This window comes from Lynx canadensis, chromosome B4, assembly GCF_007474595.2.
Source record: "Lynx canadensis isolate LIC74 chromosome B4, mLynCan4.pri.v2, whole genome shotgun sequence".
Lineage (NCBI taxonomy): Eukaryota > Metazoa > Chordata > Mammalia > Carnivora > Felidae > Lynx > Lynx canadensis.
The window spans coordinates 102,325,327-102,352,393 of record NC_044309.1 but is presented as its reverse complement, the minus strand read 5'-3'; the positions used below and the strand labels follow the sequence as shown (position 1 = coordinate 102,352,393).

General features: G+C 37.6%; 1 protein-coding gene and 1 pseudogene across 1 annotated transcript in view; one reads left to right on the top strand and one right to left on the bottom strand.

The window, feature by feature from the left end:
* PAWR (pro-apoptotic WT1 regulator) overlaps positions 1-27,067 on the top strand; it is a 125,958-nt gene that overhangs the window by 74,446 nt on the left and 24,445 nt on the right. Inside the window, exons 2-3 of the mRNA XM_030323301.2 lie at positions 10,094-10,225; positions 24,251-24,285. Coding sequence (XP_030179161.1) covers positions 10,094-10,225; positions 24,251-24,285 — 167 coding nt within the window. The remainder of the gene's footprint in view (positions 1-10,093; positions 10,226-24,250; positions 24,286-27,067) is intronic.
* LOC115519367 lies at positions 14,717-15,413 on the bottom strand (annotated as a pseudogene).

The following is a 27,067-nucleotide window of genomic DNA, read 5'->3' as shown; positions in this document are numbered from 1 at the left end:
AACGTAAGGAAGGGAAGCAAAAACAATGTAAAAACAAAGGAGACAAACCATAAGACACTCTTGAATACAGAGAACAAACTGAGGGTTGCTGGAGGGGTGTTGGGTGGGGAAGAGCTAAATGGTTGAGGGGCGTTAAGGAGGGCACTTGTTGGGATGAGCACTGGGTGTTATATGTAAGCAGTGAATCACTAAATTCTATTCCTGAAGTCATTATTATACTATATGTTAACTAACTTGGATTTAGATTTAAGAAAACAATAAAACAATAAAAAAAAAAGAAAAAAACCATTTCAGATAAAAAAAAAATAATTGTCAGGATAACTGGCTGGCTCAGTAGATGGAGCATATGACTCTTGATCTTGGGGTTGTGAGTTTGAGCCCCATGTTGGATGTAGAGAATACTTAAAAATAAAAAATCTTAAAACATAATTCTCTCTTAAGGATATCAGTTGGCTGTGCACTTTGAGAAATACTAATGTTTGCAAGAAATAGAAGTAGAAAATGTCTTAACCCACCTTGGTCCATTAACTCAGTTCTTTTTTACTTTCATTCTTATTTCTCACCATTTCTAGCAAAGTGTTCCTCCAGGTGTATTTATTCCAGTTATGTAAGATAGCTTAAAGAATTTTTAGGATGCTTGTTGCCAAAAGAACTGTATTGGTTGCTAGAAGAACCTTGGAGGGAAGTTGTGATTCATCAAGTAATCACTTTTCTAAAAGCTGCCTAGAATGTAAGATGCACACACTCTCCACAGAGATAGTATGTGTGATGAGTAGGTTCCCGGGTCAGTAGGTGACAGCATTGCCATGAGAAAGAATGTTCAGTTTTAAGTTGGGGTACCATTACCCATCCCCCTAATTTGTCTCATCTTGTTAACTCATTCATTCATTTAACATTTGCTGAATTTTTTTCTTCTTCTTTTTAATTTGCTAGCAAGGGAGTCTACATTTATTGATGTAGTGGAAGGAAGGAAGGTGGTTAGTATCGAGAGACTGGATCTCAGCAAATGAAAACAAGGAGAAATAAAATATTATCCCTGTGCCCATGGCTACTTGCTTCAACTTTTACTTTCTATCTATGCTACTCTAGGATATAAGAGTTCTAGCTTTGTGTGACTGACATTCGATCTTATGGTAAGGCATTTTTGCAGTCCAGGTACTGGAGAATGAGTGATGTTTGCTTTCCTAGAGTAGAAGGCTAGAGATAAGACCACTCTTTATTTTTCCCAGATCTTATTCTTTTGCTTGTCAGCCCACACTCTGCATTAAATGATTGATCTCTTGTCTCAGTATCGAAGAATTCTTTTACTGTATTCTTTTTTCCTAAGGGCCTCAATTGTACAGTTATTATTGTGAATTTATACATTTTAATGTTAACAAGTGAATGTTCTGTCATAACTCTTTTCAGAAAAGTAAGTTTTCTGGATGCATTATGTATTTATTTATCCAGATGACCCACTCTACTTTCCAAATAAATTCCCTTAAGATATTGATTGGAATTTTTATTCAACTTACAAATTGATTTACAGATTATTGATATCTTCACAATATTAGGTTTTTCTCCATTTAAGAATAGGTTTTAGTTTATATTTCTCAGCAAAGTTTTATAGTTCTGTTTCATAAAGGTTATTGTTTTTTATACTTATTATTATAAAATTATACAATCTGACTATTGATGTTACATTGGGAAGCTGTTTTTTCATACTTACATAAAAACCATCATAACAAGCTCTAATAATTTTAAAATTTTTCTGTATTATCTCAATGAAATTATATGATCTGAGGTAAAGGGATTTTGCTTTCTTTCTAAAGTTGAAATTGTTTATTACCTAGTTTAATCAGATAGCACTCCCAGAGTGATGTTAACAGCTATCTTGATAGTGGAATGAATATGAATGTTTTAAGTCTGATTTTGCTTTTAAATTTTGTGGATATTTTGCCATTAAACATGACACTATCTATTGGTCTGAAAAAGTTTTTTAGAGAGTTCTAAGAGAGATTATTTTTCTAATCAGGACTAATTTCTTCAACCTGGGTACCCTTTACAAGATTTCTTTTGTTGTTTCTGTTGTCCTGCTAGGATACATTATTTTTCATAGGATCGAATTGCCTACATTGTTGTCTACTCCACTTTTGACCCCTGTTAATTTCCACTTTGAACAGCTGTATACAGGTTCTGTTCCCAAAATAAGTTTCTTTTATTTGTTTATTAGAGAATCTTCAAAAAAATTTTTTTTGACATTTATTTTAGAGAGAGAGAAAGAGTGTGAGTGGGGAAGGGGCAGAGAGGGAGACACAGAATGTGAAGCAGGCTTCAGACTCTGAGCTGTCAGCACAGATCCCGATATGGGGCTCCAACTCATGAACCGCGAGATAATGACCTGAGTGGAAGTTGGATACTTAAGCGACTGAGCCACCCAGGCACTCCTAGAGAGAGAGAGATTTTTTTTAAAATATAATTTATTGTCAAGTTAGGTAGCATACAGTGTATACACTGTGCTTGTTCTTGGCTTCAGGAGTAGATTCCCATGAATCATCACTTACATATAGCATCCAGTGCTCATCCCAACAAGTGCCCTCCTCAATGCCCATCACCCATTTTCCTCTTTCCCCGCCCCCCCTCCCCCATCAACACTCCTCTCTATCTTTAAGAGTCTCTTATGGGTTTGCCTCCCTCTCTGTTTGAAGCTGTTTTCTCCCCCCTTCCCTTCCCCCATGGTCTTCTGTTACATTTCTCAAGTTCAACATATGAGTGAAAACATGATAGGTCTTTCTCTGACTGACTTATTTCACTTAGCATAATACCTCCAGTTCTATCCACGTTGTTGCAAATGGCAGGATTTCATTCTTTCTCATTGCCAACTAGTATTCCATTGTATACATAAATCACATCTTTTTTTTTTTTTTAAGTTATTTTTAAGTGTTTATTTTTGAGAGAGAGGGAGACACAGAATCCGAAGCATGTTCCAGGCTGTGAGCTATCAGCACAGAGCCTGATGCAGGGCTGGAACTCACAGGCTGCAAGTTCATGACCTAAGCCGAAGACAGACACCCAACTGACTGAGCCACCCATGTGCCCCTAAACCACATCTTCTTTATCCATTCATCAGTTGATGGACATTTGGGCTCTTTTCATAACTTGGCTATTGTTGAAAGCACTGCTGTAAACATTGGGGTACATGTGCCCCTATGAATCAGCACTCCTGTATCCTTTGGATAAATTCTTAGTAGTAGTTGGGTCATAGGGTAATTCGATTTTTAATCTTTTGAAGAACCTTCAAACTGTTTTCCAGATTGGATACACCATTTTGCATTCCCACCAACAGCGCCGGAGGGTTCCCATTTCTCCACATCCTGACCATTTCTGTTGTTTCCTGAGTTGTTAATTTTAGCCACTCTGACTGGTGTGAGGTGGTATCTCAGTGTGGTTTTGGTTTGTGTTTCCCTGATGATGAATGATGTTGAGCATCTTTTCATATGTCTGTTGGCCATCTGGATGTCTTCTTTGGAAAACTGTCAATTTATGTCTTCTGCCCATTTCTTGACTGGATTATTTGTTTTTCGTGTGTTGAGTTAGGCAAGACTCAAGAAGCAAGAAGCAAGAAGCTGCTGCAGCTGAGGTCAAAGAAATCGTTGCCTGTTTTCTGTAGGGTTTTGATGGTTTCCTGTGTCACAGTTAGGTCTTTCATCCATTTTGAGTTTATTTTTGTGTATGCTGTAAGAAAGTGGTCCAGTTTCATTCTTCTGCATGTTTCTGTGATTCAGTTCTCCCAGCACCATTTACTAAACAGACTGTCTTTTTTCCAGTGGATATTCTTTCCTGCTTTGTTAAAGATTAGTTGGCTATGTATTTGTGAGTCCAGTTCTGGGTTCTCTATTCTATTCCATTGGTCTTTGTATCTGTTTTTGTGCCAATACCATATTGTCTTGATGATTATAGCTTTGTAATACAGCTTGAAGTCCGGGATTGTGATGCCTCCAGCTTTGGTTTTCTTTTTCAATATTACTTTGGCTCTTCAGGGTCTTTTGTAGTTCCATACAAATTTTAGGATTGTTTGTTCTAGCTCTGAGAAGAATGCTGGTGCAATTTTGATTGGGATTGCTTTGAATGTCTAGATTGATTTGGGTGGTATTGGCATTTTAACAATATTTGTTTTTCCAATCCATGAGCGTGGAATGTTTTTCCATTTCTTAGTGTCGTCTTCAATTTCTTTCATAATTTTTCTATAGTTTTCAGCATACTTATGTTTTACATCTTTGGTTAGGTATATTCCTAGGTATTTTATGGTTCTTGGTGTAGTTGTAAATGGGATTGATTTCTTAATTTCTCTTTCTGTTGCTTCATTATCGGTGTATAGAAATGCAGCTGATTTCTGTATCAATCTGGTTTTGTATCTGTGACTTTGCTGAATTCATGTATCAGTTCTAGCAGCTTTTTGGTGGCGTCTTTTGGGTTTTCCATGTAGAGTATCATGTTTTCTGCAAAACGTGAAAGTTTGAGTTCTTCTCTGCCAGTTTGGATGCCTTTATTTCATTCTGTTGTCTAATTGTTGAGGCTAGAACTTCTAACCCTGTGTTAAAGAACAGTGGTGAGAGTGGACATCCCTGTTGTGTTCCTGATCTCGGGGGGATCCTCTCAGTTTTTCCCCATTGAGGATGATACTAGCTGTTGACTTTCTATATATGACCTTTTTGATGTTAAGGTATGTTCCTTCTATCCCGACTTTCTTGAGTGTTTTTATTAAGAATGGGTGCTATATTTTGTCCAGTGATTTTTTTTCAGCATCTATTGACAGGATCATATGGTTCTTACCCTTTTTTTCTACTAATGTGATGTATGACATTGTTTGATTTACGAATATTGAACCAGTACTGCAGTCCAGGAATGAACTTCAATTGATCATGGTCAACAATTCTTTTTATGTGCTGTTGAATTTGATTTGTTAATATCTTGTTGAGAATTTTTGCACCCATATTCATCAGAGATATTGGCCTATAATTCTCCTTTTTTTTTTTTTTTAATTTTTTTTTCAACGTTTATTTATTTTTTGGGACAGAGAGAGACAGAGCATGAACGGGGGAGGGGCAGAGAGAGAGAGAGAGAGACACAGAATTGGAAACAGGCTCCAGGCTCTGAGCCATCAGCCCAGAGCCCAACGCGGGGCTCGAACTCACAGACCGCAAGATCGTGACCTGGCCGAAGTTGGACGCTTAACCGACTGCGCCACCCAGGCGCCCCTATAATTCTCCTTTTTAGTGGGGTCTCTGTCTGGTTTGGGAAATCAAGGTAATACTGGCTTCATAGAATGAGTATGGAACCTTTCCTTCTGTTTCTATTTTTGGAACATCTTGAGAAGGATATGTAGTAACTCTGCTTTATGTGTCTGGTAGAATTCCCCTGGGAAGCCATGTGGCCCAGGACTTTTATTTGTTGGGAGATTTTTGATAACTCATTCAATTTATTTGCTGGTTATGGGTCTGGTCAAATTTTCTATTTCTTCCCCGTTGAGTGTTGGTAGTGTGTGGTCGTCTAGGAATTTGTCCATTTCTTCCAGGTTGTACAGTTCTTTGGCATATAATTTTTTATAGTATTCTCTAATAATTGTGTGTATTTCTGTGGTGGTGTTTGAGATCTCCTCTTTCGTGATTTTATCTATTTGGATTCTCTCTCTTTTATACATTGTGAGAAGTCTGGCTAGGGGTTTATCAATTTTGTTTATTTTTTCAAAAAACCAGCTGTTAGATTCATTGATCTGTTCTCATGTTGTTGTTTTTGTTTTTGATTCTATATTGTTTATTTCTGCTATAATGTTTATTATTTCTCTTCTGCTGGCTTTGGGTTTGTTTGCTGTTTTGCTTCTAGTTACTTTAGGTGTGAGGTTGGGTTTTGTGTTTGGGATTTTTCTTATTTCTTGAGATAGGCCTGGTTTGCAATGTATTTTCCTCTTATGACTGCCTTTGCTGCATCCCAAAGGGTTTCAACTGTCATGTTTTCACTTTTATTTGTCTCCATGTATTTTTAAATTTCTTCTTTAATTGCCTGGTTGACCCATTCATTCTTTAGTAGGATGTTTTTTAACCTGCATGCATTTGGAGGCTTTCCAATTTTTTTCTCTTTCCAATTTTTTTCAAGTTCATAGCATTGTGATCTGAAAATACACGTGGTATGATCTCATTTGTTTCATATTTATTAAGGGCTGTTTTGTGACCCAGTATGTGATCTATCTTGGTGAATGGTCTAGGTGCACTTGTGAAGAATGTGTATTCTGCTGCTTTTGGATGAAAAGTTGTGAATATATCTGTCAAGTCCTTCTGGCCCAGTGTATCATTTAAGGCCATTGTGTCTTTATTGATTTTCTGTTTAGATGATCTGTCCATTGTTGTAAGTGGAGTACTAAAGTCCCCTGCGATTACTGTATTTTTATCAATAAGATTGCTTATGTTTGTGTTAATTGATTTATATACTTGGGTAGCCCCACGTTGGGAGCATAAACATGGTTAGCTCTTCTTGATGGATAGACCACATAATTATGATACAATGACCTTCTTCATCTCTTGTTACAGCCTTTAGTTTAAAATCTAGTTTGTCTGATATAAGTATGGCTACTCCAGCCTTCATTGACTTCCAGTAGCATGATAGATGGTTCTTCATCTCCCTACTTTCAATCTGAAGGTGTCCTCAGGTCTAAAATGAGGTTCTTGTAGACAGCATATAGATGAATATTGTTTTTTATCCATTCTGACACCCTGTGTCTTTTGATTGGAGGATTTAGCTCATTTACATTCAGAGTTATTATTGAAAGATACGGATTTAGTGTCATTGTGTTACCTGTAGGTTTCATGCTTGTGATGTCTCTGGTCCTTTGTAGTCTTTGTAGCATTCCACTCATAGAGTCCCCCTTAGGATCTCTTGCAGGGCTGGTTTAGTGTCATGAACTCCTTCAGCTTTTGTTTGGGAAAGTCTCTTCTCTCTCCTTGTGTTCTGAATGACAGCCTTGCTGGATAAAGGATTTTTGGCTGCATATTTTTCCTCTTCAGCACATTGACTATTTCCTGCCACTGTCTTCTGGCCTGCCAATTTTCACTGGACAGGTCTGGAACTACCCTTATGTGTCTACCCTTGTGTGTTAAGGCCCATTTGTCCCTAGCTGCTTTTATAATTCTCTTTATCTTTGTATTTTGCCAGTTTCACTGTCATAGCCATGGTGAAGACCTATTCTTGTCGAATCTGAAGGGAGTGTTCTGTGCCTCCTGGATTTGGATGTCTGCTTCCTTCCCCAGATTATGGAAGTTCTGAGCTATAATTTGTTCAAGTAAACCTTCTGCCCCTTTCTCTCTCTCTTTTTCTTCTGGAACTCTTATGATACGGATATTATTGTTTCATTGAATCACTTAGCTCTCTAATTCTCCCCGTGGTCTAGTATTTTTTTTTATCTCTCTTTTTCTGGGCTTCATCATTTTCCATAATTTTATCTTCTCTTTCACTTATTCTCCCCTCTGCTTCCTCCATCCTTGCTGTCATTGCATGTAGTTTATTTTGTACCTCATTTACAACATCTCTTAGTTCATTGTGACTATCTCTTAGTTCCTTGATCTCTGCAGCAATAGAGTCTCTACTTTTTAAAGCCTAGCTGTTAATCTTATGACTATTATTCTAAATTATTGATCAGATATATTGTTTATATCTGTTTTGAGCAATTACCTAGCTGTCATTTCTTCCTGGAATTTCTTTTGAGAATTCTGTTTCATCATTTTGGCTAGTTTTCTGTGCCTTATGTGTTTTAATAGCTTATTGTGTGTCCTGCACCTGCAAACACTATTATATTAAAAAAGGGTCATAAACCATCCAGGGCCTGGCCCTTTAGGAGGTGATTTTTGGAGTGTGTTGCATGCTCTTTGTTGTTGTGACTGGTTGCTTTATCTCCCTACTCATGATAGTGGTTTGGACGTGCCACCAGCTGTGATTTGATTTGTTCGTTGAAGTAACAACGAATTTTTTCCTGGAAAAAATGTAAAAAGGGGTGGTGGTGGTGGAAGAAGCCTTATACCATATAAAGAGAGAAATGATAGGGGTGGGGAAAAAGAAAAGAGAAGAAAAAATTGACTAGGCAGGAATTAGAGAAAGTATACAATTTAATCCAGAGAGAGAGGAAAATGAAGAAGAAGGAGATACAGAAGAGGTGTAAAAAGAATAGATTAAAAACGTCCACTTAAACAAACCAATGACCAGAATATTCAGAATAGGGAAGGGATGAACTAAGAGGAAGAAAGGGAAGGAAAAAAAACCTATCTACATATCTAAAATAAGAATTAACCAAGAATCAATCAGAAAATGCAAAACCGCTGGACAGGTATCTGATTGTGCCTTGGAACCAGTGGTTGCGCTGGTCTAGAGGTGTGGCCCTCCGGTTCAGTCAGTGTGAATCTTGCGTTGATACATATGTAGCTATGAGGCATGGGGAGGCGTGGTTTGGTGTAGGCAGTCCTGCCTCCGCTGGGGGCTGCAGTTCTGTTCCCTGAAGCCCCACTTTGTTGGTGATGGGGAGAAAAATGGCAACACCCCATTCTTTCTTTCCCTGACCAGGTGTCCCAGACCACACTATTCAGGCCATTTTCACAGTGTTGTGCATGTGCGAGCGGGCTCTTCTGTCCTGCTCCAGTTTGCTGTGCTTTCCAGGTGCTCAGCTGGGATTCAAACCCCAATGTCTTAAAGGATCCTGCTCTGCAGGCCCTGGTTATGGGGTAGTGCCACTCCCCCCAGCCAGCCTACAAAGGGCCTCTGACTGGCTGGTGCCTGCAGGGTCTTTTGTCCTTGGAGCTATCTACCTTCTTCCCACAGCACTCAGGGAGAGGATTTTTCTCTCTGACTGTGCCTCTGACTTAGCTACTGAGCCCAGGGCTAGCTCCTGCCCACCCTCCCGTCCCCCGCCAGGTGTATGTACAGGGTGGCTGGCCCCAGTCTGGTAGAAGCCCTGCAACCCTGGATCGAGTTATAAATTGATTACTTCTCCATTTTTTCTATTCCCCGGTCCGTGGTTTTTCTCTTGTCCAAATACACTTCCACAGCCTCTCTTTCTCTTCCTTTTGTCTCTCCACAGAAGGGGATCCCTCCCCTCCATGCCTACACTGCCCATTTTATCTCCCAATTTGCAATAACGCACCTATGGTCTGTCAGGTTGTCCCTGTGGGCCCCCTGGGGATGTTTCTGTCCTTCTTTCGCCAAGATTCCTAGAATTCCAAGTCTTCTGGCCTCAATAGTGCTGTGTTTGATGGATGAGGGAACTTTGGATCCCTGTATTTCTCCTCTATTTTGATTCCTCTAGAGAGAGAGAATCTTAAGCAGGCTCCATATTCACCGTAGAGCCTCATGCAGGGCTCAATCCTGTGACCCTGGGATCATGACCTGAGCTGAAATCAAGAGTCGGACACTCAACCGACTTAGCCACCCATGTGCTACCCCCCCAAATCAGTTTTGATCATGTTTTACTTATATTCTGGGGAATTGTGGCAGTGTAACTTCTTTCTGTGTTATGTGGTGGAAAGTCTATACTTCTCAAGCTATTTATGTTCCTTGTGATCAGAGCATATGCCTTTCGAATCCTCACCTCTCTCAAGAACTATGAAGGGTCTGAGGTCTCACCCTGCTTGCAAGTTAACATTTAGCTTCCTGTAGTTTCATGGATCGTGGCAGAACATACTAGTCTCCTGCGTCACACACACGCACACATGCACACACGCACAATCTTCCCACTGGTCTAAAAAGTCCACGTCGTGGTTATATCTTTTGTTATTCTCTGAAAAGAGGTAAACATCATTTGTTTACTTGTTGAATGAATGTAAGAAAAGAAGAAATGAATCTTACCTTTAGGCAAACCCTGTAACTGCTATTTGGAGTCTAGAGAAAAGGTGAGTTATCAGGGGTATGAATGTGGAGGTTGGAATTTTAAGCAGATAATTTAGTTTACAGGAATTAAATGTACATATTGCTGTATGCACAGATACTTCTTTAATGTTATCAAATGTGTCTTCACATACTGTCACAACATTCTGTTAATATTATATGGAAATAAAATGGAAACTATTCTTTCTTTCAGTGCTTAGATGAATATGAAGACGATGAAGCAGGGCAGAAAGAGCGGAAACGAGAAGATGCAATTACACAACAGAACACGATGCAGAATGAAGCTGCCAGCTTATTAGATCCAGGCAGTTCTTATCTGCTACAAGTGAGTATTTATTTAAATTTAATTAAAAAAAAATTATCTTGGGGCACCTGGGTGGCTCAGTTGGTTAAGCATCTGACTTTGGCTCAGGTCATGATCTCATGGCTTGTGGGTTCTAGCCCCGTGTTGGGCTCTGTGCTGACAGCATAGAGCCTGGAGCCTGCTTCAGATTCTGTGTCTCTCTGCCCCTTCCCTATTCGTGTTCTGTCTCTCTCTCTTTATAAGATAAGTAAACATTAAAAAAACAATTAAAATTAAAAATTATCTTAAAAATTTATTTTTTAAGTAAATTACTTTTTTAATTAATTTGCTTGTTTTTTTAAAGTAAGCTCTATGCGCAACATGAGGCCTGAACTCACAACTCTGAGATCAGGTTAGGTGTTTACCGACTCAGCCAGGTGTCCCTAAAAATTTCTTATTTAATTTTTTAATTTTACAAATGAATATTTAAAAATACCAGGATGTCAGTTGCTATTTTAACAATAATTTTAAGTAGCTTCTAATAATTTTTTCCTTCTCCTTTTGGTTGCATCAGCTCCATTTAAGTACTTTCAATGGATTTAACCACTGATTTTCCTTGCATCCAAATACTTTTTGACTATGTGGTTCTTTGTCCCCAATCAATGAATATCTGCTATCTCATTAAGCAGGTTTAAATAGTATCTGTTGTAAAGTAACAGGAAAAATAGTTACCTTTTTGCTCTTAATAAAGTTAGAATTAGTAAGTATGAGTGGACACTTCTGCCAGAGGCTGATAATTTCATTAGAATTATGTAGCAAATAAAGAGTTGTATCTAGTTTATACAAAGTCAGATATTTAAACATAGTAACAAAATACCATATGTAGTATTGTGAATTGCCAGAAACATCTATACTTCTATGTAATTATACAAATACATTTAAACTCGGTTTCAAATTAGCTGTTATTTTGGGTTTTTGTGGCAAAGAAAATTGGGAGTTGATGGTGTCAGAATGCCTCAGTATAAAGCAGATTACTCTGTTTAAATTGTAATTTGGGATTGGTCTTGATATAATCTAGTATTACATTGATTTGCTGACATTTTGAGATCCTAGGCCACTGTGTCATCTTTTCAGAGTTTAATTTAGACTTTTTATTTAAAAAGTTTTTTTTAAGTTTATTTATTTGAGTAGTCTCTACACCTAACTGTGGGGCTTGAACTTACGACCCTGAGATCAAGAGTTGCATGCTCTTCTGACTGAGCCAGTCAGGCACCTCCAGTTTTGACTTTTTTAAAGTTTTTTATTATGATATCATTTTATTTTACTTACTTATTTTTTAACGTTTATTTATTTTTGAGACAGAGAGAGACAGAGCATGAATGGGGGAGGGTCAGACACAGAATCTGAAACAGGCTCCAGGCTCTGAGCTGTCAGCACAGAGCCCGACGCGGGGCTTGAACTCATGGACCACGAGATCATGACCTGAGCCGAAGTTGGACGCTTAACTGACTGAGCCACCCAGGCGCTCCTATGGTATCATTTTAAAAGGAGTTTCTGAGCAATACAAACATCTCCCCATTTTACTGATGAACAAAATGAAATATAAACTTCCCTATTAATTGGCAAGGTTATGATAAAAAGGCTTTTTTTTTTTTTTGGCAGAGAGAGGCAAAATATTTTGAAGTAGTTTGGAAACACAGATGCAAAACTGCTCTTTGAGTCAGAGATACTGACAGGAGGGCTGATGAAGTGATGCAGGTTTATCTGCGCCTCCGTATCCAGGTACTAGAAGTACCTACCCTGTTATAACATGTTGTGAGCTGATAAGCAGCACTTCTCTCAGTATCTCTGTAAACAAATTTATCTTTATATGTATGTCTGTATGTCTATACACATATCCCTATATACATACCACTGTTTTGTTCTTTTCCCTTAATATTGTGGTGAGACTTCCACAGTATTACATAAAGAACTTCCCTATTACTTTTTGCAAATGGAGAATGTTCTATGTTATAGATGTACCATAATTTTTCTAATTTCTATTGATGGCTATTTAGGTTATTTATAATCTTTTACTATTACAACCAGTGTGGTGGTGAAAAACTTAAAATACATATTGCTTTGCATATATGTGTATGTAAATCAGTAGGATAAAATCCTAGCAGTGGAATTTCTGGGTGAAAAGGAGTGTGCATTTGTAATTGTGATGCTATTTCCAAAATGTTCTTTGCAGTATGGCCATTTTTTCATGTTATTCAGAGCTCTTCATATATTATTTTCAGTGGCATACAGCTTTCTTTCTTTCAGAGAGAGAGAGAGAGGGGGTGGGGGCACAAGTAAGCCAGGGGCAGGCAGAGAGAGGGAGGGGAGGGAAGGGGGAGAGAGAAAGAGAGAGAGAGAGAGCACACAAGTGAGCGAGGGGCAGAGAGAGAGAGAAAGAAGCAGGGATCACCCAAAGCGGGGCTCCAGCTCACCTGATATGGGATTCCAACTCCTCACAAACCGTGAGATCATGACCTGAGCTGAAGTAAGATGCTTAATGACTGAGCCACCCAGGTGTCCCTAAAGTTTTCTATTTTAATGTATATAGTAGTTAACACAAATTTCTTATTAATGGAAATCCTCAGTGGTTATATATATTTTTTTACTGTTGTAAATAATACTGAAGTTCAATCTGTGTAGGTTAAACTTTTGTGTTTTGAATTATTTGTCCAGATTTCCAGAGATAAATTTATTGGGCCAAAAAACAAAGGATTATAAGGACTTAAAAAATTTCTGATACATATTGACTAAATTATTTATGAGAAAAGGCTTATCAGTTTATATAATCAATGGCATTTTGTGGGAGGGCATTTATGAGTTTTATGTTTCTTCTGTTTTTATTTGATTTATTTATTGATTTTCCTTTTAAAACAGTCTCAAGTTTAATGAAAAGTTATAAGGGAGTGACTGGATGGCTCAGTTGGTTGAGTGTCCGACTCTTGGTTTCAGCTCAGGTCATGATCCCAGGGTCCTGGGATCAAGCCCTGCATTGGGCTCCACGCTGTGTGTGGAGCCTGCTTAAGATTCTCTTTCTCTCCCTCTCCCTCCCTCCCTCCCTCCTTCCCTCACTCCCCCTCCTTCCCTCCCTCTGCCCTTCTCTCCTGCTCAAGTGCTCTCTCTCTCTCAAAAAAAAAAAAAGAAAAAAGAAAAAATGTTATAAGTATTGTACAGAAACTTTTGCCCCTAAATTGTTTGAGAATAAGTTGCTAATCTCATGTCCTATTACCCTCAATTTTCTTCTTTCTTTTCTTTTCTTTTCTTTTCTTTTCTTTTCTTTTCTTTTCTTTTCTCTTCTCTTCTCTTCTCTTCTCTTCTCTTCTCTTCTTTTCTTTTCTTTCTTTCAATGCTGATCAACGCCAACTTTAATTCTTTATCCCCACACTATCTGATAGCCACCAGTTTCCCAATCCTAGCATTGGTTACTAACTTATAAGTCTTAAGGTAAATTCTTCTCATTTACCTAATGTTCAGTTTCCATCAGTTTTAATATACCCCAGTATAAATACCATTACTGAGTGCTTTGCATGAAATTCAGTATTCTATGGATGCCATAGAGTTGTGGGATGGAACAGGAGCCTTTGCCTTTTATGTGAACTTCAGCAGTACTGTGGAGACCAAGGCAATTTTGCTTGGGTAAAGCAGGATTTATTTTCATTTATAAGAGAACCCTCTTGCAGCAGTTTTATTCAGTTCTAAAAATGGTAGCATTCTTTTAAACTATTCTTTCAGAAGCAGCCACTAAGTAAATGGAATATCGGATTAACCCTAAAAATGTGGGCCTTGGTTAACTTTGTTATTCTGCATATAATCATGATAAAAAGATTAGGATATTCTTCATATTTCTAAGCAAAATCTAATTTAAAAAAGCTTGTTCTTGGGGCGCCTGGGTGGCGCAGTCGGTTAAGCGTCCGACTTCAGCCAGGTCACGATCTCGCGGTCCGTGAGTTCGAGCCCCGCGTCAGGCTCTGGGCTGATGGCTCAGAGCCTGGAGCCTGTTTCCGATTCTGTGTCTCCCTCTCTCTCTGCCCCTCCCCCGTTCATGCTCTGTCTCTCTCTGTCCCAAAAATAAATAAACGTTGAAAAAAAAAAAAACTAAAAAAAAAAAAAAGCTTGTTCTTACCAAACTCCTAAAAACAGCCATTTGAGAGGAAACCACTAGAGCATTATATCACCTCAATGAAGCTGTTGGTATCGTTACATGCATCAACAAATCTACATGGCTAGCTTCTGCATTCCACTGTTACAGAAGTTATTTTATACCTGTTAAACCAAACAGCAGTTAAACACTGACCTATAAACTTCCCAATAAGATAAAGCAAAGACAGAAGCGTTTATCTTATTAGATACAAGATACACCACCACTTACAGTCTTCAAACATTATTGCATTTTAATTTTCATAATTTGACAGTGCATTCATGGAACATTCTGCAGACAATGAATTTTAGCAGACAAATTAAAGGACACTTTTAAGCAGTTATGAGTGTCCTAAATTGTGTATCAGCTCAGAATTTTACAAACATCACTTATGTTAGCAGTAATAGTGGAGCTGGAGAGTATTCGTCTTCTCCCTGCTGCATGGCGAGAACCACCAGTAGCATGGTGGACCTTGTTACCCTTTCCAAGGCCACATTCTCATAGCCTGCAGATGTCAGCCCTCACATCTCCCTGTGCTTGTAGACTGGTTTGGTGATTCACTGCATGTCAGGATTTCTTCTGATAGCTTTATGGAATTGATCAATGAGGATAACTTGACAGAATTTGTATGTGGAATCTTTGCCAACCTAGTAAGAATTCAGGACTCTCAGACCCCCACAGTGGTGTCCAGCTCACTCTTCTGCAAGAGACTGAAGGCTTTGGGAAAGCTTTAGCTGGTTAATGCCATGATGAGCAGGCTTTCTGTAGGCTGCACCCTTAGGCACTTGGTGTTTGTGGCCACCCACACTGCACACAAATCCAATATATGATATAACCTTGCTTGGCCTTGTATCCTTGTGTGTGTGCTTTTTTGGGCCAGTTTGGGCAAAGGCCCTGTCGAGTACAGAGAGCTGCTGGTACTACCAGAAGTGTACCCTGAGAAGAGAGCGTGTTACATTGGACTGCTTCTTCCTCCATAGCTCTTGGATGTACCTGTAAACACCCATCTTGGCTTACCTTTGAGCTGATGGTTGCCACCAGACAGAAAGGAAAGAGCCTTTCTCCCCTTTCCTGTGTATTTTTTACAGAGACTCCTACATAACCACAGGACAGCTTTTAAAAACAGGAAATCAGGGACACCTGGGTGGCTCAGTCAGTTGAGTGTCAGACTTCGGCTCAGGTCATTATCTCATAGTTCGTGAATTGAAGCCCCACATTGGACTCTGCTGTCAGCACAGAGGCTGCTTTGGATTTTCTGTCCCCTTCTCTCTCTGCCCCTCATTCTCTCTGTCTCTCTCAAAAAGTAAACATTAAAAAATAAAAATAGAAAATTAAAAATGACACATTCTTGCCATCTGATATTTAGATCTTATTCAGGTTTGACCAGTTGTCCCAATGATGTTCTAAGTATAGCAGAAGGATCTAATTCAGAATTATGTGTTGCATTTAGTTGCTGTTACCTCTTTAGTTTCCTTCACTCTGAAACAGTTCCATAGTGACTCTTTCTTAATCTTAACACTTTCAAAGATTATAGGTCAGTTATTTTATGATATATCCTTCAGTTTGGGTTACCTAATGTTTATGCATAATTAGATTCAAGTTATAGATCTTTGTCAGGAATATCACAGAATTGATGCTATATTCTTCTCATTGTGTATCCTATCAGGTGGCACATAATTGTAATTTGTCCCATTGCTACTGCTGATCATTCTGGTCATGTGATTTTCAGGCTTCACTTTCCCTTTCTTAATAAGTATTTTGTGGATACTGTGAACCATATAGGTACCTTAATTCTTTAAACTTTCTATCACCTTTCTGTATTTATATCTGTATATCTGTATTGACTCACTATTACTTATTTTATCTGATGGGTTATACCCTGTTACTGTCTGTACTAGTTTTCTAGTGCTGTTGTAACAAATTACTATAAACTTATCTTAAAAATAGTACAAATTTATCATCTTACAGCTTTGTAATTGCAAGCCCTACGTGGGTCTCATTGGCCAAAATCAAGGACTAAAATCAACGACTTCAAGGGCTTAAATTAGGGCTGCATTTCTCTTTGGAGGCTCTAGGGAATCCACTTCCTTGCCTTTTCCAATGTTCTTACTTCTTCCATCAAAGCCAACAGTGGTGGGTTGAGTACTTCCTACATTTTGTCATTCTGACCTTTCTTCCTTTTTAAAAATATAATATAATCCTATTTTTATTTAAAAATGTGAATATATACTATGTATGTGTTTACATATATATTACACATATATGTGTATGTTAAAAAATCTGCAAGGTATTACAGTAGTTATCTCGGTTGCAAAATTGTAAGTGTAGTTTATTTTATTTTTGCTTATCTTTTTTTTTTTTTAATTTACATCCAAGTTAGTTAGCAAATATTGCAATAATGATTGCAGGAGTAGAATCCAGTGATTCATCCCCTACATATAACACCTAGTGCTAAAGCACCAAGTGCCCTCCTTAATCCCTCTTGCCCATTCAGCTCATCCTCCCACCCACAACCCCTCCAGCAACCCTCAGTTTGTTCTCCGTATTTAAGAGTCTCTTATGGTTTGGCCCCTTCCCTGTTTTTATATTATTTTTGCTTCCCTTCCCTTATGTTCATCTGTTTTATATCTTAAATTCCACATACGAGTGAAGTCATATGATATTTGTCTTTCTCTGACTGACTTAGTTTTAATTAGCATAATACTCTCTCGTTCTATCCATGTTGTTGCAAATGGCAAGATTTCATTTTGATTGCCGAGTAATGCTCCATTGTATATATATACCACATCTTCTTTATCCATTCATCCGTCAATGGACGTTTGGGCTCTTTCCATACTTTGGCTATTGTTGATGGTGCTGCTATAAAATACATTGGGGTGCTTGTGCCCCTTTGAAACAGCACACCTGTATCCTTTGGATAAATAACGTAGCAGTGCAATTGCTGGGTCATAGGGTAGTTCTATTTTTAATTCTTTGAGGAACCTCCATACTTTTTTCCAGAGTGGCTGTACCAGTTTGCATTCCCACCAGCAGTGCAAAAGGGTTCCTCTTTCTCTGCATCCTCGCCAACATGTGTTGTTGCCTGAGTTGTTAACTTTAGCCATTCTGACAAGTGTTAGGTGGTATCTCATTGTGGTTTTTGATTTGTATTTCCCTCATGATGAGTGATGTTGAGCATTTTTTCATGTGTTAGCCATCTGGAGGTCTTCTTTCTGACCATTCTTCTTAGTCGTATCTTCCTCTGACTTTCTTCTGCCTCTGTCTCCCCCTCCCTTTTCTTTTTGAGCGGGGGGCATAAGTGAGCAAGGGGCAGAGAAAAAGAGAATCCCAGGAGAGACAGAGAGAGAGAAAGGGAGAGAAAAAGAGAGAGAGAGAAGCACGGCTCACCCGAAGCGGGACTCGTGTTCGTCCAAAGCAGGGCTTGAGCTCACCCGAAGGGGGGCTGTCTTCCACTTTTAATAACCCTTGTGATTACGTTGGGCTATCAGATAATCTAGGATAATCTTCCTATTTAGGGTTGTTGATTAGCAACCTTAATTTCCCTTTGCCATATAACCTAATAGGTTTGAAAGTTACAGGGTTAATACATAGTTGGGCCTATCAGATAATCTAGGATAATCTTCCTATTTAGGGTTGTTGATTAGCGGCCTTAATTTCCCTTTGCCATATAACCTAATATGTTTGAAGATTACAGGTTTAAGACCTAGACGTTTTTGAGGGTCGTTATTCTGCCTGTCACACCATCATTTATTTTGATCAAATAATCCCATATTTTGCCACTGGGAGCTCATTTGAACTTTTGTATCCTTTGCCACTTCTCCATTCTTGGAATTGGAATACTTCCTTGGCATAATATGATATTACAGGCTCATCTTTAACTTTTCTACACCAACCTTAGAAGCAGCTATTTCTTTAAGAAGCCAAGGAGCTCTGATTCCTTTTACTGGAAAATATTTTGAAGCCAAGATATGCACTGTAGGTATGTTTATGTTATTGAAGTGTCACCATTCCTGGTCCCTCTCTGAGTATAGACCTACAAAATATGTGTATATCTATATATACATACATATGTGTACATATCTATTTTGTCTTCTGTCTGCCTACCTACCTACACCTATCTGGGTAGATACTGAAATGAATTTATACTGATAACTTTCAATTCTAATCTCATAGGGTTTTATTCTAGTATTTGTAACTCTCTTTTGTGAGAAACAAACATCGAGAAACTTGCTTCCCATTATCTGTAATGTTTTCTTATTTGTTCAATCCCTTGTATGTAACCTATCTCTCATTGCCACCCTTCGCCTGTATTTATGCCCTCCTCACCACAAGTGGGTTCTGCTGATATCCCATGTTGGCTTTCCTTGTGCATGAACACTCTGCTGACACTCTTTAGGCTTGGGCATCCTGTATGCCCTCTCTACCCTGCTTGAGTTGTGACTCGCTGCCCTAGATCACCCCTCCTCTTCCACTCCCCAGGATTCCTTCCTTACCCTGCTTAGCTTCTGTCATCCTGTGATAGGCTGCCCTTCCTAGGATCTTTCTTTGTTCATGTTCAGACTCTGAGACCTCATGCTGGGTTGCTTCTCCTTGGAGACTGTTCTTCTTCATGTAGGGCTCCAGTCTTCTGATTGCCTGGTTTGGGGCACTGTTTCCTCCCTATCTAGCTCTGCCCTATGTAATGGCTTTAGGACTGAATCATTCAGAAAAAGAAGGGGAATGATGAGTTTTTCCTGTTTTAATCTTTGTTAATTTGATAAAGTTCTTGTTTTCTCATTTTTCTTACTGTTTTATCAATTATACATTACCGATACTTTGTTCTGCATTCATCCTCAGCAGTGTATCTTGCTACATTACATATACAAGTATAGCTGCTTTAATTTAGTCCTGAGGGCCAGTTAGCGTGTTATGCCATAATTTTATTGAGAGCTATGGCTTTGTCATTAATTAGTTTGTTTGAATAACTTTAGTATTATTTTGTTATATTTAGTTGGGCTTGTATTTCTCTGATCATATTTCACACATGCTTTTATATTTGCTTATACTTTACAAGTTCTGATCTGCCAGTGCACCTGTAAAGACAATTCGTGGGATTTCCTTAGTGACCATTCTAAGCTTAACTGAAGCAAGAATGTCTTATTTAAACTTACACAAACAGTTGGTGCCTTGCCAACATTTTCTAAGCTCTATATAGGTCTTTCTCCTTCCCTGTAGTAATATAAACCATCCCATTGCAAGGAAGATTATTTCAGACAAAGTATTATTTTAAATCAGTTGTGTAACAGGCTTTGAGGTTACCGGAAGGTCTAATTACATAGTCTTTGAAACTTTTAAGACCAATGTCAGTCTTAGCAGTTGTTTTTTCACAAGTCATTTCAGTGATACTGGTATTTCTCCTCCACACCCTTCCCCCCATTTAGACTGGAATTGTCAACTTTAATAGGTATAGTAATTATTGAGTTGTTCTTTGTTGCCACAGAAATATAGAGGCTTCTAGTTAACAAATCTGAGGTGAAGTTTACATTTGCATAGAGTATTAATGTGTAAAAAACATCAAGCATTTTCCTTCTTAAAATTATTATAATTTTAAGGGTGCCTGGGTGGCTCAGTGGTTGAGCATCTGACTTTGGTTCAGGTCATGTTCTCATGGTTCATGAGTTCAAGCCCTGCATTGGGCTCTCTGCTGTCAGTGCAAAGCCAGCTTTGGATCCTCTGTCTCCCTCTCCTTCTCTACCTTTCCCTGGCTTGCACTCTCTCTCTCTCTCTCTGTCTCTCAAAGATAAATAAACATTAAAAAAAAAATTGTAATTTTTAAATTATAAAAGAGGATCCCTGCTCTTGATTTTGTTTTTTTCTAATATTTTCTCTTTTTGGCAAGAGTTTTAGAGATTACTTTAAACTGCATCTGTAATTGTCCGTCTTGAATACACACACGAGAAGCAGGCTACCACTCCTCCCAATTTCTTCTTCTATACTAGTTCTCATACAAATATAGTCTATCCATTTTGAGAAACATTCCATTATGAAGGAATGTAATTTGATTGCTAGAATTACTGTGAAGTAACATTTAGCTACAAAATGTGTAATCTAATAAAAGACCCTATTTAAATCTACCAATAAAGAATAAGCTTTGGGTGCTTGGGTGGCTCAGTTGGTTGAGCATCTGATTCTTGATTTTGGCTCAGGTCTTGATCCCAGGGTCGTGGGTTTGAGCCCTGTGTCGGGCTCTGCACTGAGCATGGAGCCTGCCTAAGATTCTCTCTCTCCCTCTGTGTCTCGCTTTCATTCTGTCTCACTGTAACAATATCAACAACAAAAAAGTAATAATGATAAGTTTAAGTGTGTTCTATTTCAGAATCTAACTATTGAAAAAATAGATATATAGAAATAAGCTTAAATTCTAATTGTTTACAGATCTTGGACATGAACATGGAACAATTTGATCAGGTTATGATTTTATCAATTGCACCAAACTAGCTGCATAGAAAATACTGTGTGAGGGGTGCCTGCGTAGCTCAGTCAGTTGAGTGTCCGACTTTGGCTCACCGACGGTTCGTGGGTTCGAGGCCCGCATTGGGCTCTGTGCTGACAGCTCAGAGCCTGGAGCCTGCTTCAGATTCTGTGTCTCTCTCTCTCTCTGCCCTTCCCCCACTCATGCTCTGTTTCTGTCTGCCTCTCAAAAATAAACATAAAATAATTTAGAAAATACTGTGTGAAACTTAATTGAGATATGTTTCAAGTGACTAGTTGTTAAAAAAAATGCTGCAAGAAATATAGAAAACCAATATTATACAACTTCTGTTAGTATACTTAACTGGAAACTTGTTTGATCCTGACTTTAAGTCATTTATAATTGGGTCAAAATATAAAATTAGTATAATGCCACCATACTGTTGCTGAAAACAATCTTCATTTCACATTTCTACATTTGTTAAAATTCTACTCTAAATCTGTTATTAGTCAGAGTTTTACCAAAAGTATTAAGGAAAATGATTATGTTAAACTTCAGAAATATTATTTATTGTAATCTTGTTCCTATCATTTCAATCAATCTATCAGTAACCCACAAATCAGTAAATCCAGTAAAGGCTATTCTCATTTAGCAATTCTGCTTACTCCATTTCAGTGAAAGGTAGTCTGGATAATCAAGCTGATGTCATCTTTTAAAATATTTCAATTATAACCAAAATGAGAGAAAAGTGTTGTTTTGGAATCTATGGCATTATTAGCATTTTTTTCCTAATGCATATTTAGACATCATTTAATGTTGTGTGTTAGTTTTAGTTCATGTAGAGTAAGATTAGGGAAATTTATAAATGAAAACCTTTATGAAATGTTAGTTGAGTGAGGTGCCCGAGTGGTATGGTTGGTTAAGCATCTGGCTCTTGATTTTAGCTCAGGTCTCAGTCTTGTGATTCTTGAGTTCGAGCCCTGCATCGGGCTCTGCACTGACAGTGCTGAGCCTGCTTGGGATTCTCTTTCCCTCCCTGTCTGCCCCTCCCCCGCTCATACTTTCTCTCTCCCAAAATAAATAAATAAAGAGAAAGATTAATAAAAAATGTTGAATACTGTTTGTGAAACTTTAGGGGTAAAAGTTTCATATGAAATCATTATCATCTACATTCCATAAAAGGTACTTTAAATGGATACACATAAGCTTAGTATTTCTTTTTACTTTATCTAAATAACCAGTGACTAAACATTTTAACCTAGTTATTTTGGTTTCAAAAATAATGTTAAAACTAGGTTTTATAAAGTATATTCTTTGTTGTTATTTGTTAGAGATATTTTCAGAGAAGATTTGTTTTACATGTTTGACGTATAAGGTACAAATACTCTGCCCTGTCTTTAGGAACTGCCACTTTAATGACAAACTGATAAAAGACTCTTTCAAGAAAGTTTACTTGCTAAGCTTTGGTACAGTCCCTTCTTGTAAAAACATCTGATGCCCAAAGGAGAGTTAAAATATCTTTAAACCAACTGTCAAAGCATGGCTTCTCCAGAGGTAATCCTGGTAAGGGGTCAAACTCATGCATATGGACACTTCTAGTATCTGTCTGTCCCCTGGTTATTTTCTGCAACTGGTAAATTCCAAAGAGGTACTTTTCTGTAGTGTCACATTATTAGGGGAGTTATTTCCATACATTGTCCATACATATTGATTGTATATTATTTGAGCTGAGGTTTTGGAGGAAAAAGACTCAAAGGTGGGAATCCCTGTCTTTCAGAAAATAAGACGTATGCCATACATGAAAAGTTGAGGTAAACATATTCAAATAAGCAGTTTAAGCTTTCCTAATGGGAATATACTGACTTGGAATAATTGAGACAGATTTACTGAAATTCCACATAGAAAAGTTAGTAAAGATTTTTTCATATTCCTGCTTAAAAAAAGTCTTAGTTGTGGAATATAAATTGTAAGCTTATTGTAAAGGAGTTGTGCAAATTTTTGTTCATTCATGTCCTTTAATCCCCAATAATCTAATAAAATACACAATGTTACTCCTATTTTAGAGATGAGAAACTGAGACTGATAGAAGTTTAAAAACTTAGCCATAGGGGTGCCTGGATGGCTCAGTCAGTTAAGCCTCTGACTTGAGCTTTGAGCTCCTTGTTGGGCTTTGTGCTGACAGCTCAGAGCCTGGAGCCTGCTTCGGATTCTGTGTCTCCCTCTCTCTCTGCCCCTCCCCCGCTCATGCTCTGTCTCTGTCAAAAACGAATAGACATAAACAAACAAACAAAAAAAAAAAAACAACAACACAACTTACCCATAGTCTCATAGCTACTTAAGCCTGTCTGGTTGGAACTTGGATCTAAATCTTACTGTTAACCATATGGTTTGCTGTACTGTATACTGTCCTTTATTGTACCATGCAATCAGTATTTGCTGTTTTAGTCTGGAATCTAGTCATTTTATAAAGGGAGCTTATTCTCTGATTTTAACATCATTTGTTCTTTACTGTAGAGTCTCTCTTGGAGATTTTTAATGATAACTAGAAGAAAAGAATTAACAATTTTTAAAACGACTCATTTCATTTTGACTGGTTTTATTAAAATGAAATTGCAAAAAATATTTGAAGAGCCTGAGTTATTAAAAGATTGAACAGAAAAATGCCTGGTTATTTGCAAGGTAATAATTTCCCCACCTCAATGGTTAATGTTAACTTTCAGCAACCTTTCTTTTAGATAGCTTACCATCAGCTTTTATGCTGATTATACTTTCTTACTTTTTATTTTTAGGTGTCTTTGAAAATAGGCATTAATCTTTATATGTATGTGGTGAATTTTTTTTTAATCGAGGGCAAAAAAAAAAGTGGAGGGAGATGTATATGATTCTAATTGTGTTCTTTTTTTTTTTAATTTTTTTTTGACATTTATTTATTTTTGAGACAGAGAGAGACAGAGCGTGAACAGGGGAGGGGCAGAGAGAGAGGGAGACACAGAATCTGAAACAGGCTCCAGGCTCTGAGCTGTCAGCACAGAGTCTGACGCGGGGCTCGAACTCACAGACCGTGAGATCATGACCTGAGCCGAAGTCGGATGCTTAACCGACTGAGCCACCCAGGCGCGCCCCGCTAATTGTGTTCTTAATGCTTATTGGCTTCCAAAAAAAAGTTGATTGATTGATGAATGGTGCTTACTTTTTCCATTTTCTGAGTTTTAAAAATCTTCTAAATTAAAAATACACTTTTAAAAAAGTGAATGGTTTTGTCTGAAAAATCAGATGTAGAGTCTTGTTTAGTCTGACCAGCATTGTGAATTTTTAAAAGTATTGATATTTGTTCCATATTAGTTTCTTTCAAAATTAGACATGATTAACTGATTTATATAATCGGGAATTGTGTTCTTGCACACACACCCAAACTGATGTCTTTATTTTTACTTTACAGGAGCCATCTAGAACAGTTTCAGGCAGATATAAAAGGTAAGAATCCTTAAGTTTTGACCTACAACATATAGTTACACATGGCTTAACTAACTAGAACTGTTTCAAACACCTTGTTGAAAAATAAGAAACCTTAATATCATGCTCTTAAGAAATTACATTTGTAGGTGGGAGTATAGTCCTTTCTGTCTGACCATGATTTATTCTGAGATACCCTGCTGTCTTGGAAAACTGTACATACCATGAATTTGTATGGGACTGATGAAATTAGCAAAATAAAAACTTAGAATCAGTTTCCCTTATATATTTGAACATTGAAAATACTTATACTATCTTTATTAGCTTGGACTGCCATAATAAAACACCATAGAAAGGATGGCTTAAACAGAAACTACTTTTCTCATAGTTCCGGAGGCTGGAAGTAAGAGATCAGAGAGCCAGCAAGGTCAGGTTCTGGTGAAGGCCCTCTTCTGGGTTGCAGACTAACAACTACTTGTCTTGTCCTTAGTGTGGTAGAAGGAGCCCAGGAGCTCTCTCAGGTCTCTTTTATCGGAGAACTAATTCCATCCATGGAGTCTCCACCTTTGTGACCTAAGCACTTGCGAAAAGACCCCACTTTCCTAATATTACCATGTAAATGAGGATTTCAACATACAAATTTGGGGGGATCTTAAAACATTCAGACCATACCAAGTCCTCTGCACAATGAACATTGCTTTTACCAGAAAATGTGTTTGAGTGTATACGTACCTGTATAGGAAGAAAAGCAGAATTAGATACGAGAAGTTGTTTAATGGAGATTCTTGGGCTATTAGCTTCCTTTTTCCCTGTTGAAGTCGTAAAGATTACAGAAGATGTGGTCATACATGTGCAAACAATCATAGAGTCATGGTAGACCTTATCAAGTGTTTATAATGTCCAAGGTGCTTTACATAGAAATCTCGCATTCAATTCTGACAATTATCTTAAAAGATAGGTACAGTAGGTACAGTATTTACGTTCGTTTTGTAGATGAGGGAAGTAGGGTTCAAGAGGTAGAATAATTTCACAGGGGTACAAAGCTAGTGAACAGTAGAGTCTAGATTTGAACTCCGACAACCTGACTTCAGAACACACGTGCTTGTACCATCTACTTAAATTCATACATATAAAACCTTTTATTTCCTCTATTTGTATGTTAAAGTTTAAAGTATTTTGTTGAAAGTTTTGGTTATTACATTCCATCTAAAATAAAACATTGGTTAAGAGGAACTTTAATTTTAATACATATAAATAAATACACAAATTGAATAAATAAAATTTTTTTTTGTTTATTTGTTTTGAGAGAGAGAGAGCATGTGAGTGTGATGTGGGGGTGGCATAGAGAGAGGGAGAGCGAGAGAATCCCAAGCAGGTTTCCATGTCTGTGCTATCAGCAAGGAGCCTCACACGGGGCTCAAACTCACAAACCATGAGATCAGGACCGGAGCTGAAATCAAGAGTTCAGTGCTCAACTGACTGAGCCATCTAGGCACCCCTAAAATTTAATTTTTAAGTTTTACTATGGGCCATAATATCTATTAGTGGTAGAAAGGAGTAAGGCCAAGATAATCAGTAATTGAATTAAGTAGGTCTGAAACTGTCTCAGGTGAACTATATTTGTTACTGCTTCTTTAATTTTCATTTCTGAGTAATTTTGATTTAGGTATAATGAAACCTGTGATTCCTTTTAGCTTCTGACATTTTAAAAAAAATATTTATTTTTAGAGAGAGAGCACGCACAAGAGCATGAGCAGGGTAGGGGCAAAAAGAGAGAGGGAGAGAGAGAAAATCCCAAATAGGCTCTGCACTGCCAGCACAGAGCCTGATGCAGGGCCTGAACTCATGAACTGTGAGATCATGACCTGAGCCGAAATCAAGAGTCAGACACTTAACCAACTGAGCCACCCAGGTGCCTCTAAGCTTCTAACATTTATACATGGCTTAATAATTTCTACTTAACATGAATAGCTTAAACTGGAAATCTTTTCTTTTGCCAGAAATTATTGCCAAATAGCTCTGATTTGGCGTATTTTCAGGCTACCTCAAACCAAAAAAAAATTTACCATTAGTTTTTGGTTTGGGGAATAAAGATAAACTTCAGTAACGTAACAAATGTATAAGTATTTATTTATTAAATAATAAACATTGAATTATAATTGATACTTTTCAGGTTAGTGTTAAGTAGAATCAACAAGGGAATAATTTTCTTATAAATACTCATCAAAAACTTTATGTATCATTGTGTTAAATCAGGAAGAAAATTGGTTTTCCATCATGTATGTGTTTATTGTAAGCTTTTTAGATCATTTTACTTGGGACCTATTCCTGTATTGGTACTTTTGTTATTTTTGTTACCTAGAGCATGTTTTGTTACTTTTCAGCTTTCAAAGGTTTAGCCCTGTTTAATATTGTTATAAAACATACATTCTTAAAAGCTTCTAGTCATTATTCACTGACTTACAGCAACGCGTTGTTTGAATACTGTCTAAAAAGAAAAAAATACTAAAAAAATAAAACTAAACATAAAACTCAAGATCTGTATCTGAAATTATCAATTCCTTATCTAGAGGAATTTGTTAAATTGTGCATCAATAGTTCGTTACTTTCATTAATTTGTCAGCAAGTTGTAGCAATGACTAGGGAATGGATGTTCCTTGGTGATTTGTGTCTGCCGACTAATGAGGATTTAAAAAAAGGAAGAATGGCTAAAGATTAGAAATTTGACCTCATATGTTAGAAAATATTTTCAGTACATCAAATAACTCATCTCCTGTACACAGCTAGACAAACTCTTAAAAGA